Source organism: Haliaeetus albicilla, chromosome 2 (assembly GCF_947461875.1).
Source record: "Haliaeetus albicilla chromosome 2, bHalAlb1.1, whole genome shotgun sequence".
Taxonomy (NCBI): Eukaryota; Metazoa; Chordata; class Aves; order Accipitriformes; family Accipitridae; genus Haliaeetus; species Haliaeetus albicilla.
In genome coordinates this window covers 46044561-46057214 of record NC_091484.1, presented here as the reverse complement: position 1 = coordinate 46057214, position 12654 = coordinate 46044561, and the positions used below count along the sequence as shown (strand labels likewise).

General features: G+C 40.2%; 1 protein-coding gene across 1 annotated transcript in view; it reads left to right on the top strand.

Annotated features, from left to right (window-relative positions):
* The window catches only part of ABCB5 (ATP binding cassette subfamily B member 5), a 58823-nt gene that overhangs the window by 30531 nt on the left and 15638 nt on the right, over nucleotides 1-12654 (top strand). The window contains exons 11-17 of the mRNA XM_069773596.1: nucleotides 2160-2334; nucleotides 3311-3424; nucleotides 4285-4395; nucleotides 6745-6870; nucleotides 8147-8350; nucleotides 9593-9763; nucleotides 12314-12475. Of these exons, the coding sequence (XP_069629697.1) occupies nucleotides 2160-2334; nucleotides 3311-3424; nucleotides 4285-4395; nucleotides 6745-6870; nucleotides 8147-8350; nucleotides 9593-9763; nucleotides 12314-12475 (1063 nt within the window). The remainder of the gene's footprint in view (nucleotides 1-2159; nucleotides 2335-3310; nucleotides 3425-4284; nucleotides 4396-6744; nucleotides 6871-8146; nucleotides 8351-9592; nucleotides 9764-12313; nucleotides 12476-12654) is intronic.

Sequence of the window (12654 nt, the reverse complement as noted above, 5' to 3'; positions counted from 1 at the left end):
AAGTGGTGGGAAGGTTATCTTTACCTAGTAGTCAAATGCAGCAAAGCATGTGATTAATTACTTAACTTCTGGAACATGTGCGCTGCTGTTCTGATTTTGATTAATGAGCTTATATTTAAGCTTCACTGGATAACAGCCTGAAGTAAAATTGTATCACTGGCTTTAATTACTTTAATGATTTGCAGATAACACTTGTAGTTGACCTAATCCAGTGTTGGCCCTAGTCACATGTAAAAGGTGAGGTGGATAGGGCTGAGCACAAATTTATTCACATATGTATTGGATAACTCAACAAGCATAAGCAATAACATTCAATATACAAATACAGGGCATCATCCCATGCAGTTGGGAAAGGCAAACCAGACGGCCTGATCCATACGATCCATGAATCTCTTCTATCTTTTACAACTCTCATGTTTGCCCTGGTCTTGTGCAAAATTTCTAAAGTGATGTTAGCCCTAGCTCGGGGTCCTACAGCCTGCTCCTGCATTTGTCTGCTTCCAAGGGTTGAGCTCTGACTATCTTATAGCACTGTATTCTGCTTACTGGGATTTGTCCTTAAGTTGCAACAATATTAAGACCCTTTCTGCTTACACAGTAAAGGTAAAAAAGCCCTAAGATGGCCTAGATCAGTTGTCCCCCTCCTCTCCATCTTCTTCTTGGTCCCTGCAAATACCAGTGTCTGAAAATCCAGTGGTAGGAGCTGCTTCAAACTACTTTTTCTTCTCTTTTTTCTTTTTTTTTTTGAGGTCTAGAGACAAAATAACTGATACCCAGATAACTCCATGCCAGTAAGGCCTTTCCTTTCCTCTGTGGTTGACCAGTCAGTCTGTTCCACAGCTCCACCTCCATTTAGTGTAAAAAAACATGGAACTGGTGGCTCCCTGAGGAACATCTACTAGGGACAGACAAACTCCTACCAGGGACTGACTAGGTCATTTGCAAACCGTGGATTGTGACTCCTACGCAGCTCTTGAACCAATGGCCTCTGAGTTAGGAAAAGCAACCTTTTACTGCACAGTGCCTCCACTAACCGCAAATGTTTGCACTTGCGAGGGACCTTCAGTCATCTTCTCTTTCTGGCAGTGGCTTGGCTCTTCCTCTGTAGTTGAGTGATCATGTGTACTTATCACATTGCTTAAATCCAGTTCTCATTTCCCTGGAGGACCTATGATGCTGCTGACTCCAAGGTAGGCCTCGGTTTTAAGAACACAACCAAGCCAAAACTTTTAAATATATTTGAGTAACAAATACAGCATTAGTACCATGTGAGCTATTTACATGAACAAAATTAATGCACATTGTTTTAAGATTCCTTTCCAGCTGACTGAATTTCATGTCTTCCTACTATGGGGTTGTTTTGTATAGAAAACAAGTATTAGGAAAAAAGTGCAAGCTGCTATGCACGTCACTGACAAGTAAAAAGATACACTATTCCTAGTCTATGTTTTCCATAATGAGCTTGAGTAAGTGAAAGCTATTAGCTAGAAACTATAGATGAATAAATACGAACTGTACTTACAAGAAATAATTCTCACATCGAACATGTCAGTCTTTATACTGGTCATCTGTGTCCACTTGTTTGCTATATTGCCATATTAATCAGTAAACTAATATAAGGCAAAGATTCCTGACTTCCCAGAATGGCCAGTAAGAGAACAACTCTGGCATCAGAGGGAGCTCTGGCTTCTATTCCTTTACCTGCCTTCATCCATAGTGCCTGGGTTTGGGGTTTTTTTATTTTGCCTTTTTTAAATGTGGAACACTAAACCTTACCTTTGATAGGTAAAGTTGATCAAACTTTTTCAAGGTTTCCTTTCAGGACTAATGCAAACAAACGGCTCAACAGTGGCATCGTGTCTTCCATCGTGATAAAGAAGTCATGCTACTCAATTGTTTGCTAAATATGTCTTCCATAGCAGTACGGCAATGTTGTCAGCATATGTCAGAGCAGATTTATTCAAAGGAATTATATCCCTACTAGTCCTCTGTAAAAAAAAAACCAAAAACAAACAAAAAAACCCCTCTGTGTTCTTTTTGTGAGACTTTAATTGCTCTTATGGCAGAAATCCTTTTAATTAAAAAAAGGACACTGGGAAATATCAATCAGAATGGCATGTGGTGCCTATCAAATTAATGGTTTCCTTATCCACTTTCAGATACGATGCTAACTTAGAGATGGCTAGAAGCGTTGGAGTGAAAAAATCCATTACCACCAGCACATCTCTAGGTGTTTCACAATTTATTATCTTTGGATCCTATGCACTTGCATTTTGGTACGGAACCAACCTCACTGCTGAGGAAGAAAATTACGACATTGGCCGTGTGTTAATTGTAAGTACAGCAATGCGGCTTTGAAAAATGCTCTGTAACTTCAAGAGAATAGTTATGTAAGTGGTGTATATAATTATCTCTATTTTCTGCCAAGTGCTTGCTAAATTAGCTGTTAGAGAGTCGCTTGGTATAAAAGAACTGAAAGGAAGGTATTCATCTTACCTAGCTTTTGATATAACAAGTCTGAACAGGGCACCTTGAATTCCCACTCTAATCAATGTAGAGGCAAAAGTATCTGCACTTTTCTTACTTATCTTATTCATCCTGCCCTACAATAGGGTCCAACCTAGAGCTGGTGGTTAGGGAGCAAAGACAAGTATCCTGGACTGCCAACAAAATTCTAGCTAGACACTAGGATTAAATGAATCCCACCGGTGTTCTGAATGTGTACTGGGAAGTCCTCAACATATTTAGCCACAATGTCTTCTCTGCATTTTGTTGTTGTTTACTTGCAAACATTTACTGTACATTACCAATATGTCCAAGTTGGTATTCATTTGAGGATATTTAGCTATCTTCTTGCCATCAAAAGTTTGGCTACATGTTTAACTTTCACACTCAAGCGACTTCTGATGTCCTGATTCCTCAGTATGGTTCCTCACAGCATGTCAAGTTAATTGTGTGTTGGTCCCACAGGTGGGATTTCAGTTAAGAAAATGTGGACTAAATTTTGCAAGCCTCTTAACTTTGGGAACATCTGGAAAGCAACAGAGAAAGATTTGTTCTATTTGTAGATTATAGGAAATGCAAGAGTGTCAGAAAGAAAAGCCATTCAGGCCACAAAAGCATGCATCAGTAGTTACCATTCACCCTGGGAAAATGGAGAGTGGACAGGAGCAACTGTGAAATGCACCTTTCACTTTTGTATTTAATTTTCCTGGGAAGGCTGCACTAGAAAGACTTGGACATTTAACAGCCGAGCACTGGTGAGACTGTAATAGCTGTCAACTGCAATGCTTCCCTCCGTCTCCTGCAGGTGTTCTTCTCTGTGCTCATCGGAGCCTTCTCCCTGGGCCAGGCAGCTCCCAACCTGGAGAGTGTGGCTAATGCACGTGGGGCTGCCTATGAAGTATATCGGATTATCAATAAGGTAAGTATCTAAGTGGAAAATAAGCCTTTCAACCAGACTTAATTTTTTCCCTTTTCTTTTTTTTTTCTTGAGAAATGTAACAAAAACACTCAAAAGCCCCTAAACCATAAACTCAGTAGATGCCTACCACTGAAACCCATAATATTTCCATTCATATCAAGAAGACTGCCTCTTTATTTGTTATGATGAAAGTTAGGAAACCTGGCGTGTGTGTCCAAGATTTATGGATGGGGTCTTTCTCTGGAATTAGACTTGCAACTCCCGAGGGAAAGTCATAAGGCACTATACTGTTTTTTTTAAAAATGTACAAATGCACAATTTCAACTGAGCTGTTTTTTAGGGGGGAGGAGGGAGTTAGTGAGGGAAGGATTAATAGTGCTCTTGAAAGCTATAATAACATAAAGCTGCAGTGCTGAGGTTACTGTGAAAAGGGGTTTCCACATTGTTACTATCTTGGTCTTGCTGTGTTATGCAGCAATTGGATATCTGTGTATATAAAATATTTTAAACAAGTAAGACTAGAAAGTTCATGCAGAAATGGCTACGTCGTTCTTGATGTGAGTATAAAACCCTCCTATATGGATAACTGAGGGCCATGTTTTGGCCATGAGATAGTACAGTTAAGTTCTGCGATTACAGATTCTCTGCTGTGGATTTTGTTGCATTTCAAAACATGCTATATTTGTCAAAGCAGAATTCACAGTTAGATGTTCCCCTGCATTCAGCATCTTGTGAGTAAAACGGTGTACTGCAGTATAAACCAGCAGCTAAGAAAGTAAAGGAGAGAGCAAGGTATCCAGCTGAAATAGCAGTTCCAAAAATGTAATAACCAGCAGTATATTTTAAAAACCTCTCTCCAGAAACGGCTCATAGACAGCAGTTCTGAGGAAGGCTACAAACCAGACAAGCTCACAGGAGAAATTGAATTTAGAAACATCCACTTCAGTTACCCATCCAGACCTGATGTTAAAGTAAGTGTTCATTTTAGATTAATCTACTGTACTGAAATTCTGAAGCCTATGTCAGTATTATTTCTATAATCTTGTTATTGTTGTTGAATGCAAAATGCATTCCTATCTTGGGAGATTGTGCACTACTGGGAAAAAAAAATACTGTCCAAAGACAAAGCTCTAGATCTACTGCCACTGGCTACCTGCTCACCATTCTCCTCTGCTGGACAAAGCTAAGAATATGTGTTGCTTCTAGTCTGTGTGAACAAGAGCTCTTAAACCAAATAAGATTTTTCAAGATCTGTCATTAAAACTTCCAGACCTTACACAGTTAAACCAGGAAGTTGCTCTTTCCAGTCCTTTGCTTGTTCTGATTTGCTGTGATATCCCATGTGAAAAATGACCTGTGAGATAGGCTGTACAACAATATGCCATCAAATGGATTGAAACATATCATCCTAAATATATATTTGCAAGTCAAATGTTATTTTGGGCAGATGTTAAAATTGCTCTTCAATAAACAGATGTCCCTATTCTTTGCCAGTTGAACTTCCCTTAGTAATTCTGTATTGTGCAGTGCTATGTACTTCGTGTCATGGTGATCTGCTTTTGTGGTGATAAAGTTGGTTTGACCTCTCTAACATATTCAACAGTTTATAGTCTTTTGAAGATATTGACAAAGGTGAAAGGAAAAGGGATTTGCTGCTGTTGTTACTCGATGAAGAAAATGTAGAAATAGAGATTTCAAATGCCAACAATTAAAAGCTGGACGTGCCGCTTAAGGGGTGAGAATGGGGAAGTTCATATCACTGTGGCTATTTCTTCAGCTCGTTCTTCTCACCTCAGACATCCCATCATGTATCAAATCTGTTTCCAGGACACTGGGGCTGCTGAAGGACAGACCCAGAGCTAGGCTTTCTGCCTAACTGAAGTCAGTGCAATGCATCTTCTGTCACTCTCGGCTCAGAAACCAGAAGTGACAGGGCAGACTCTTCATCCTTCCTAAAAACCCTTTTTAGCTGAGCCACTTTATGGGTCTGCAAGACAAATGGGAGGGAAATAAGAACTGTTTTGTCATCCTTCCCAAATCTACTGAGTCAGCAGCTCTCCCTACTAAGAATATCAATGTTATTTAATAGACCCAAAAGGAATCAGCAAAGATGTGTAGAAGTTATCCACAATCTCTCAAGCAATTGATGCAACACTGTGTAATCTCCCTTGTCCAGGCTAAACCAAAGCAAAAAGATCTAAGGAGTCTAGTTATTGTCAGTTTTAATCTTGACAACACCTTACCTGATGAAAGTGTGTTAGAAATAGCCTATCAGGTGGTTGTGACTACTTGCATCTGGAGAAAGTATAGTATCCAGAATATAGTTCCTGCTTGATAATGCAGGCACCAGGCTATCAGCTTCTTGGAGATACAAACTGTGCTGGATGCAACACAGAGAGAGAAGAGCAATATTGCAACTATTTTAATCTCTCATTGCAAAAACATGTGTAGGCAAAATTATAAATCAGCCTGGTATAAACAAGAAGAGTTCCCATAGCAGCCAAATATTTTGGCAACTACACAGCATTACTCATGTATGACATGGACATCTTTTGAGGTAAAATGTTCCTAAATGTGAAAATGGCAACAAAGATATTAACCTGTAACTACTCCCCAGGTTGCTGAGGCTGATAACAGTGAAGATTGGGATTTATTAAAGACTTTCCAGCAGTTACCTTGTCAAAATAGCCATTTATATTCTGAAAATAGAATAAAGCAGGCTTGTTTCTCAGCATTAATATTTAGCACCTTAGAACTATTTTTCTGTGAGATTCATACCTAAGTGTTATGCCATTGTCTAAACATTGGAAAATGGAGGACAGCATGAGAACCTAAGACCCTGAGACTGCTACCAGATCACACAAATTGGAGAAAATGAACTACCAAGTTTACAGTACTGTGGCTGTGTCTATGCTAGTTGAGTGTTCTGGGGAATTTTCCCAGGCACTGGAATGCAACGGTCTATGCAAGGGAACTCTTAAAATGTTTCTTGGCATAAACTTGGCCTGTTCCAGTTATCAATCTTCTCAAATAATTCCCAGGCTTAGTTTGGTATCCAGAAGGATCCAGGGACCATCCCCAAAAGGCAGGTTGCATGTAGCCATCCTGTTTCAAAGGCTAATACACTTCACAAGCATAGATGCAGGCTCTTTCATATCAGTGCCCCAGAATATTCCCAGGTACAATTAACTTACTAATATTGCCATACCTACAGATTGCACCTCTTACTACTGCCTTGATTATTGCTACAGTTACCTTGATAGACTGTTCTTTAATCAAACTTGCAAAACTAAGATATTATTATTTTTTTTCCCTCCCAGATCCTCAAAGGTCTGAACTTGAAAGTTCAAACCGGGAAGACCATTGCGTTAGTTGGTGCCAGTGGCTGTGGAAAAAGCACTACTGTTCACTTGCTGCAGAGGTTCTACGATCCTGTCCAGGGAGAAGTGAGTGCCTGAAAGTGAACTGTAAAAAATGAGAGCTATTGGGATAAGCACGACTCTCCCATATTGATTGAACCTTGATTTCTAGTTTTATTTTTTTATCAAATTTGAGCATATCTCTGCATAGTTCAGCATTTCCACAATTTAAATTTCAAATTAACTATCTTCTACTGTTGGCTTGACTTCATTATTCTCCTCCTTCTTGCAGTACTATGCCAGAAGTAGTTAATACCACAAATGTTTGAAGACATGCAAGATCTGAACTTAAAATTATTTTCATACACAATTGGCTTTTAAGGTTCTGTAAAGTTTTTCAAGCAAACAGTGCTCACTGTATTTTGCTTCCTTTTCACTGAATGTAAACTAAAACCTGAAGAGAGTTATCCTATTTTAAATGGTTGTTTTCTTGGCTCATTTTTCTCTATCTGCTAACCCACAGCAAAAGTTTCCATCATTACATATTGTATGTCTGCTCTACCACTAAACACTAGATCTGGTCAGTAAATGATAGATGTTTCTCATAAGAAACTTCCAAAGGAAAAAAGGGTAAAAATAAACAATATATTTTTAAAGAAAATGTTCTTTTTATACTTAATATTTGAAGAATGCTACTTAGTAGTTGTTATTGCTAGTTGGAACTAGGTAAGCATTTCAAATATTAAATGCCAAACTATCATTACATAACGTATCAAAGCAGTTATCTATTATCAACACAGTTGTTTCTTAAATTTAGTGGTTTTGTGGTTGTTCATTCCTGCCCCCATGCCTCAGTTTGCTGTTCCTCCCTGTGCTAATGTCAATGTTCATAGGACCACATTGCAAATGATCTAGGTTAAAAATAACTTTCCCTTCCTTCTAGTCAACTTGGATTATTTCTTTGATCTGGTGTAAAGCACAGCCACAGACGCAATTGTGTAGCCGCAACTGCAAGGGCAGCAAACTGGCACAGGGGCATGAGAAAAGGGTAAAAAATATGCAGGGAAGCTGGAAAACTCTTAAGCCAGCTTGGACAGCTTGGTTATGGGGCAGGGGCAGAGGAACAACAAAAAAACCCTGATGTCTTCTCTGTTTATGCTGTTCCTCACCATTTTCTAGCTTGTGCAGTGGATGGAAAAACTAAGTTGTAACTTCTCCCCCAACATAGTTTTCTACTAAAGACAATATTTTTCTTCTTTTTTGTCCTTGTAGATGATACTTAAGTCAAGTAATAGTAAATAATTGATTTATTATGAACAGAATGCATTTCCTCAACTTCTTTGGCATACGCTTTTCCTCTCAGATTACTTTAGACGGTCAGGATATTCGGACGCTTAATGTAAAGTGGCTACGAGAAAATATTGGTATTGTGAGCCAGGAGCCTGTTTTATTTGCAACAACTATAGCTGAGAACATTCGCTACGGCCGAGAAGATATTTCTGATGCTGAAATTGAGCAAGCAGCCAAGGAAGCCAATGCTTTTGACTTTATATCTAGACTGCCTGATGTGAGTTCATGAACTTCTTTTGAGTATAAGAATGAAAGGTCTATTTAGGCTGGTGTCCTGTTTCTGAGAGGGAGAGCATGGGAATTCAAGTTGTAGTATAACTTCCCAAAATATACTTACAGCCTCCAGCAGCTTTCAGTTCAGGGACTTTCTAGACTAGAAATCATGCCTTTGTTTGGCTGCCATCAAAGGATTTGCGCCTAAATCTGGAAAAAAGGTCAATGGCTTAACTCAGGAGAAGGGAAGCTTTGCAGCTGTATTACCATCCCTACCCATCTCACAAGGCATGGGAACAGTTGGGCTTCTAAAGAGAAGATCCAGAAATCCAAAACCCTTTGTCAGGAGCTGTCTGCACATTCGGTAGGAAATGGGGAGTGGAAGTAAATAAGTATGCCTTGAACCAAGACCATTTTTAGCAGCTGGGATCTTGAGCTCTCCCTCTGCCTGAGATTCACAGCTTTGAGCCCTCTCCTAGCAGTAGGTACCTTACTCCTTTCGGGGTGGGGGTGGGAAGTGAGATCAGTCATTCAAAACACATCCTCAGGAACGGATGGTGACATGTTCTTCCTTTTGGTCCTGCAGTTAAAAAGATGCGAAAAAAGTGTCCACCTGGGATTTGATGTAAAATTCTTCTACTACCTTAGAGAGCTTGGCCCCCATCTCTCAAGCATGTACCATTTCTAGCATGTCAGTCTGTTCCAAGGTTTCTTCTTCTCAGGAAGAGTTATTTGATCATATTTACTCTTAAACATCTATATAATAAAACACTGCAGTGGACTTTGAGACTTGCCACTTTGGAGAGAGTGACAGTGAGCAGGAACCAAGCCATGGCTCCCAGGGGGTGTCTCGGGTTCAGAGCAAGCAACTTCACAGGTCCTGGTGGGTCCTTATGATCCCAGCCCTGTTGGAAAGGTAGGCAGTCCTCAGTAAACACAGAGACGCCTTTTACAGACTTGTCTTGAGAAAGCCCAGGGTTTGGAGCACTCTCTGAGCAAGCAGTGAATATCAAGACTTTAAAGAACTGTAAGGTCAAAGTTAGGCATGTAAAGTAAGTGATGGGGGTGGGAGGGCTTGGCTAAGGGCTAGATGGATGGATGTAGTAGCATGTTTGCTCTGCCAATGCTCAAGTCAGCCAGATAAAGCTACACCTTGTCTAGAAACTGAGTACCTATGATGGCACAGAGAAGTAATGATTTCATTTCAGATGTCCCACAACTTTTGTTTTCTTTTCTCCTTTCTCAGAAATTTAACACCATGGTAGGGGAAAGAGGGGCTCAGCTGAGTGGAGGACAGAAGCAGCGAATAGCTATTGCCCGTGCCCTAGCAAGAAATCCCAAGATTCTTCTTCTGGATGAAGCTACATCCGCACTCGATACTCAGAGTGAATCCGTAGTGCAAGCAGCTCTCGACAAGGTAGGTGTAATGTTATTGAAGCTACCAGTCACCATGAAAACGTACAGCAGCACTTAAGAAAAATTAACGTACAATTTTCAGTGCAGGTTTCCATTGGAATCAAGAACACTGGAAAAAGGAATTTGGATAGATGTTTCTATTTCAGTTTTTTAACAGGGAGTTTATACAATCAAAATTTTACTTCGGAATCATGTCTGTTTGGGGGGTTTTAGCACACTTACAGTCATGTGTAACTGTAACTTAGGTTTCCTGCACTCCCTTCCTCAAATCATGGTTGTTCATTTGCTGGTGAAATATGGATGACATCTTATCAAGGCAAGGTGTGAGGACTGAATGGCCTTTTTCAGGTAGATTATAGAAATGTATAGTATAGTCGTTCTTCATTGAACAGTTGCTTCATAATTTTCAGAAAGCTCTTGGGATTTTGCCATTTTCTTTCTTCACAGAGACTGAATACAAATCACAGAACAAAACCAGAGCCAGTTACAAGCACTGAGTCTCTGCCCCGCTCATGTTTTTTTATCAACCCCACAGCTCTAGGGTGGGTGCTACTGTGGAGCAGAGCTTTCAGAGCTTGTACCCTGTGCCTCTGTCCCATCAGCTCAGAGTCCCTTCCTCGCAGTCCTCCTTCATCAGCAGTTTCCACCAAGATGTAGTGGAGCCTAAAGGCTTTGGTTAAAAAGGAAATTCATGGTTGGGCTGAAATGTTTTTTCTTTTATCTAATATTTATTTTAATGTATTTTTAAAAGCTGAGTGACAAGTCCTGACTTTCATTTCAGTAATTATGCACAGAGAGATATGGCTTACAAGTATGGCTCAAGGGAAATACAGAATTTACCACCTTCGTTGCCAGTCAGTTTAAATCTGAGGTAAAATGTAGCTGTTGGTTATATTCACATGACTATACTGTTACTCTCAGTATTGAGGTAACATGTGGATGCAAAAATAATATTAATCTAATCTAATTTGTATATAAATTATATTATTGTTGCAAAGTTAAGCACTAAAATATTGCAGCTTCAGCCATAATTTAGCTTTCTTCTGCATGTTCTTTAATTCAATGATCAAATACTAATGTTTTCCAGAAGCTTATTGCTTCATTTAGTGCATAACATAGAGGGAGATCACTCAGTTAAGGGGACTGTTCTATATACTCTTCCTCATCCTTCAGCACGTTCCCAGAACACACCAAAATGAGCCCTGAATCATAACTTACTCATCTTTTCACAGCTTTTTGAAGTCCATCAGTATAGTCCCCAAATGGGATTTACAAATTTCTTCTGATCATCCCTGAGTGGAAAAAGTGGTGCTAATATTGTTCGTTATTTTCACAGCTGAGGAGCAGAGATATTAACCTCACAAACACACACTGTTTCTGAGCAGTCATATGCAGATGCTTGTAGTCTTCTGTCTTTCAGATAACTTTGCATCTTTTAGAGCATATTGCTTATTCTGATCGCAGCTCCCAGCTGCAGTGGTGAAGGCTCCGCGCCTCTGAGCTTTAGGGCACAGGCATGAAAACTGCACGGTGTGACAGGCTTTGAGTGACTTGGTCAGATCCATGAGAACTTGGTGGGACGTGTAGGGAAGACTCCAAATCTCCATGGAAGCATTCATCTACTGAAACTGGCCTCATCTTCTCCACGCTCCTGTTCCTGTGCCCACATGACGTACAACTTCTGTAGCAAGTAACTTCCAGCAGGCTCCTTGACTGCAGAACATATTTGTTGCGTGAGGTCCCCTTGGGTTTCTCCTCCTGCCCCCAAGCCACCGTCTGCTGGGCATCAGTGAGGAGGGAAGCCGCTCTCTCCAGCAGCTGCAAGCTGGCCTGTGCTCGTTTGCTGCACGAGGACTGTGCACGCCACTGGTCTGCATGTGGGAGCTGGAGAGGGATGGAACATGTAACCTGCAGATTGAGGCTTCAGCAGCTCTCCCTGCCAAATCCCAGCAGGTCCCTGATTTGAGGTGTAGCTTATTTCAAAAGACTGGGAGAGAGCTTTAGGGAGTGGCTAAACCCCATTTCTGACCGCAGATGTGCTCCACTTCTCTATGCTTTCCTGCTAAGTCTTGTCAGAAGTCCTGCTAATGTTATACTTCCAAAAATATGCATGGATAGTATATAAAGAAAATATCCTTTCTTTATATACTGGCTGTCCTAGCTTTATTTTGAGAAAGATCTAACTATTCTCACTGCATTTCGCTCCCATCTGTGCATACACATCAAAACACTTTATGGGCAACTTCAGCTCGAATAGTTCCAGTTTGGTAAAAAGTCAAATAACCTTAATTATAGCCTTTAATACCTGCATTGCCTGTCTAATAAGGTTAATGTTCTTTCCTCTGCCTGAATTAGGCAAGTGAAAGTGTCCTTAGACTGTTAAACAAGGGACATGAAACCAGGAAAAAAAAATCTTTGATTTTAGAAGAAAGAATCCTTTCTGAAGTTTGGATTTATTCTATATTATAAATGCTGAAAATAACTTTGTTTTATTTCTCTGCTGTTTTCTTGCACATTTTAATGTAAATTGCTTTTGTTGTTTTTCTGTAAGGCTCGGACTGGACGTACCACCATTGTGATTGCTCACAGACTGTCTACCATCAGGACTGCTGACACTATTGCTGGATTTGAGAAAGGCATCGTGGTTGAACAAGGAACACACAGTGAACTCATGTTGCAGAAGGGAGTCTACTATTCTCTTGTAATGCAGCAAGTAAGGGCAAATTTGTTTATTTTCTTTCTGCATTTCACAAAGTTGGTATGTGGAGCCATTTTCTCTCTGTAGTTCCTGCATGATGTCCAGCTGGCAGCTGCTCAGTCACTCTAGTCTGAGCACAGACATAGGCTTGGAATTCTTGGGGATTTTACCCATAAAAGTGTTTCGCATTTACA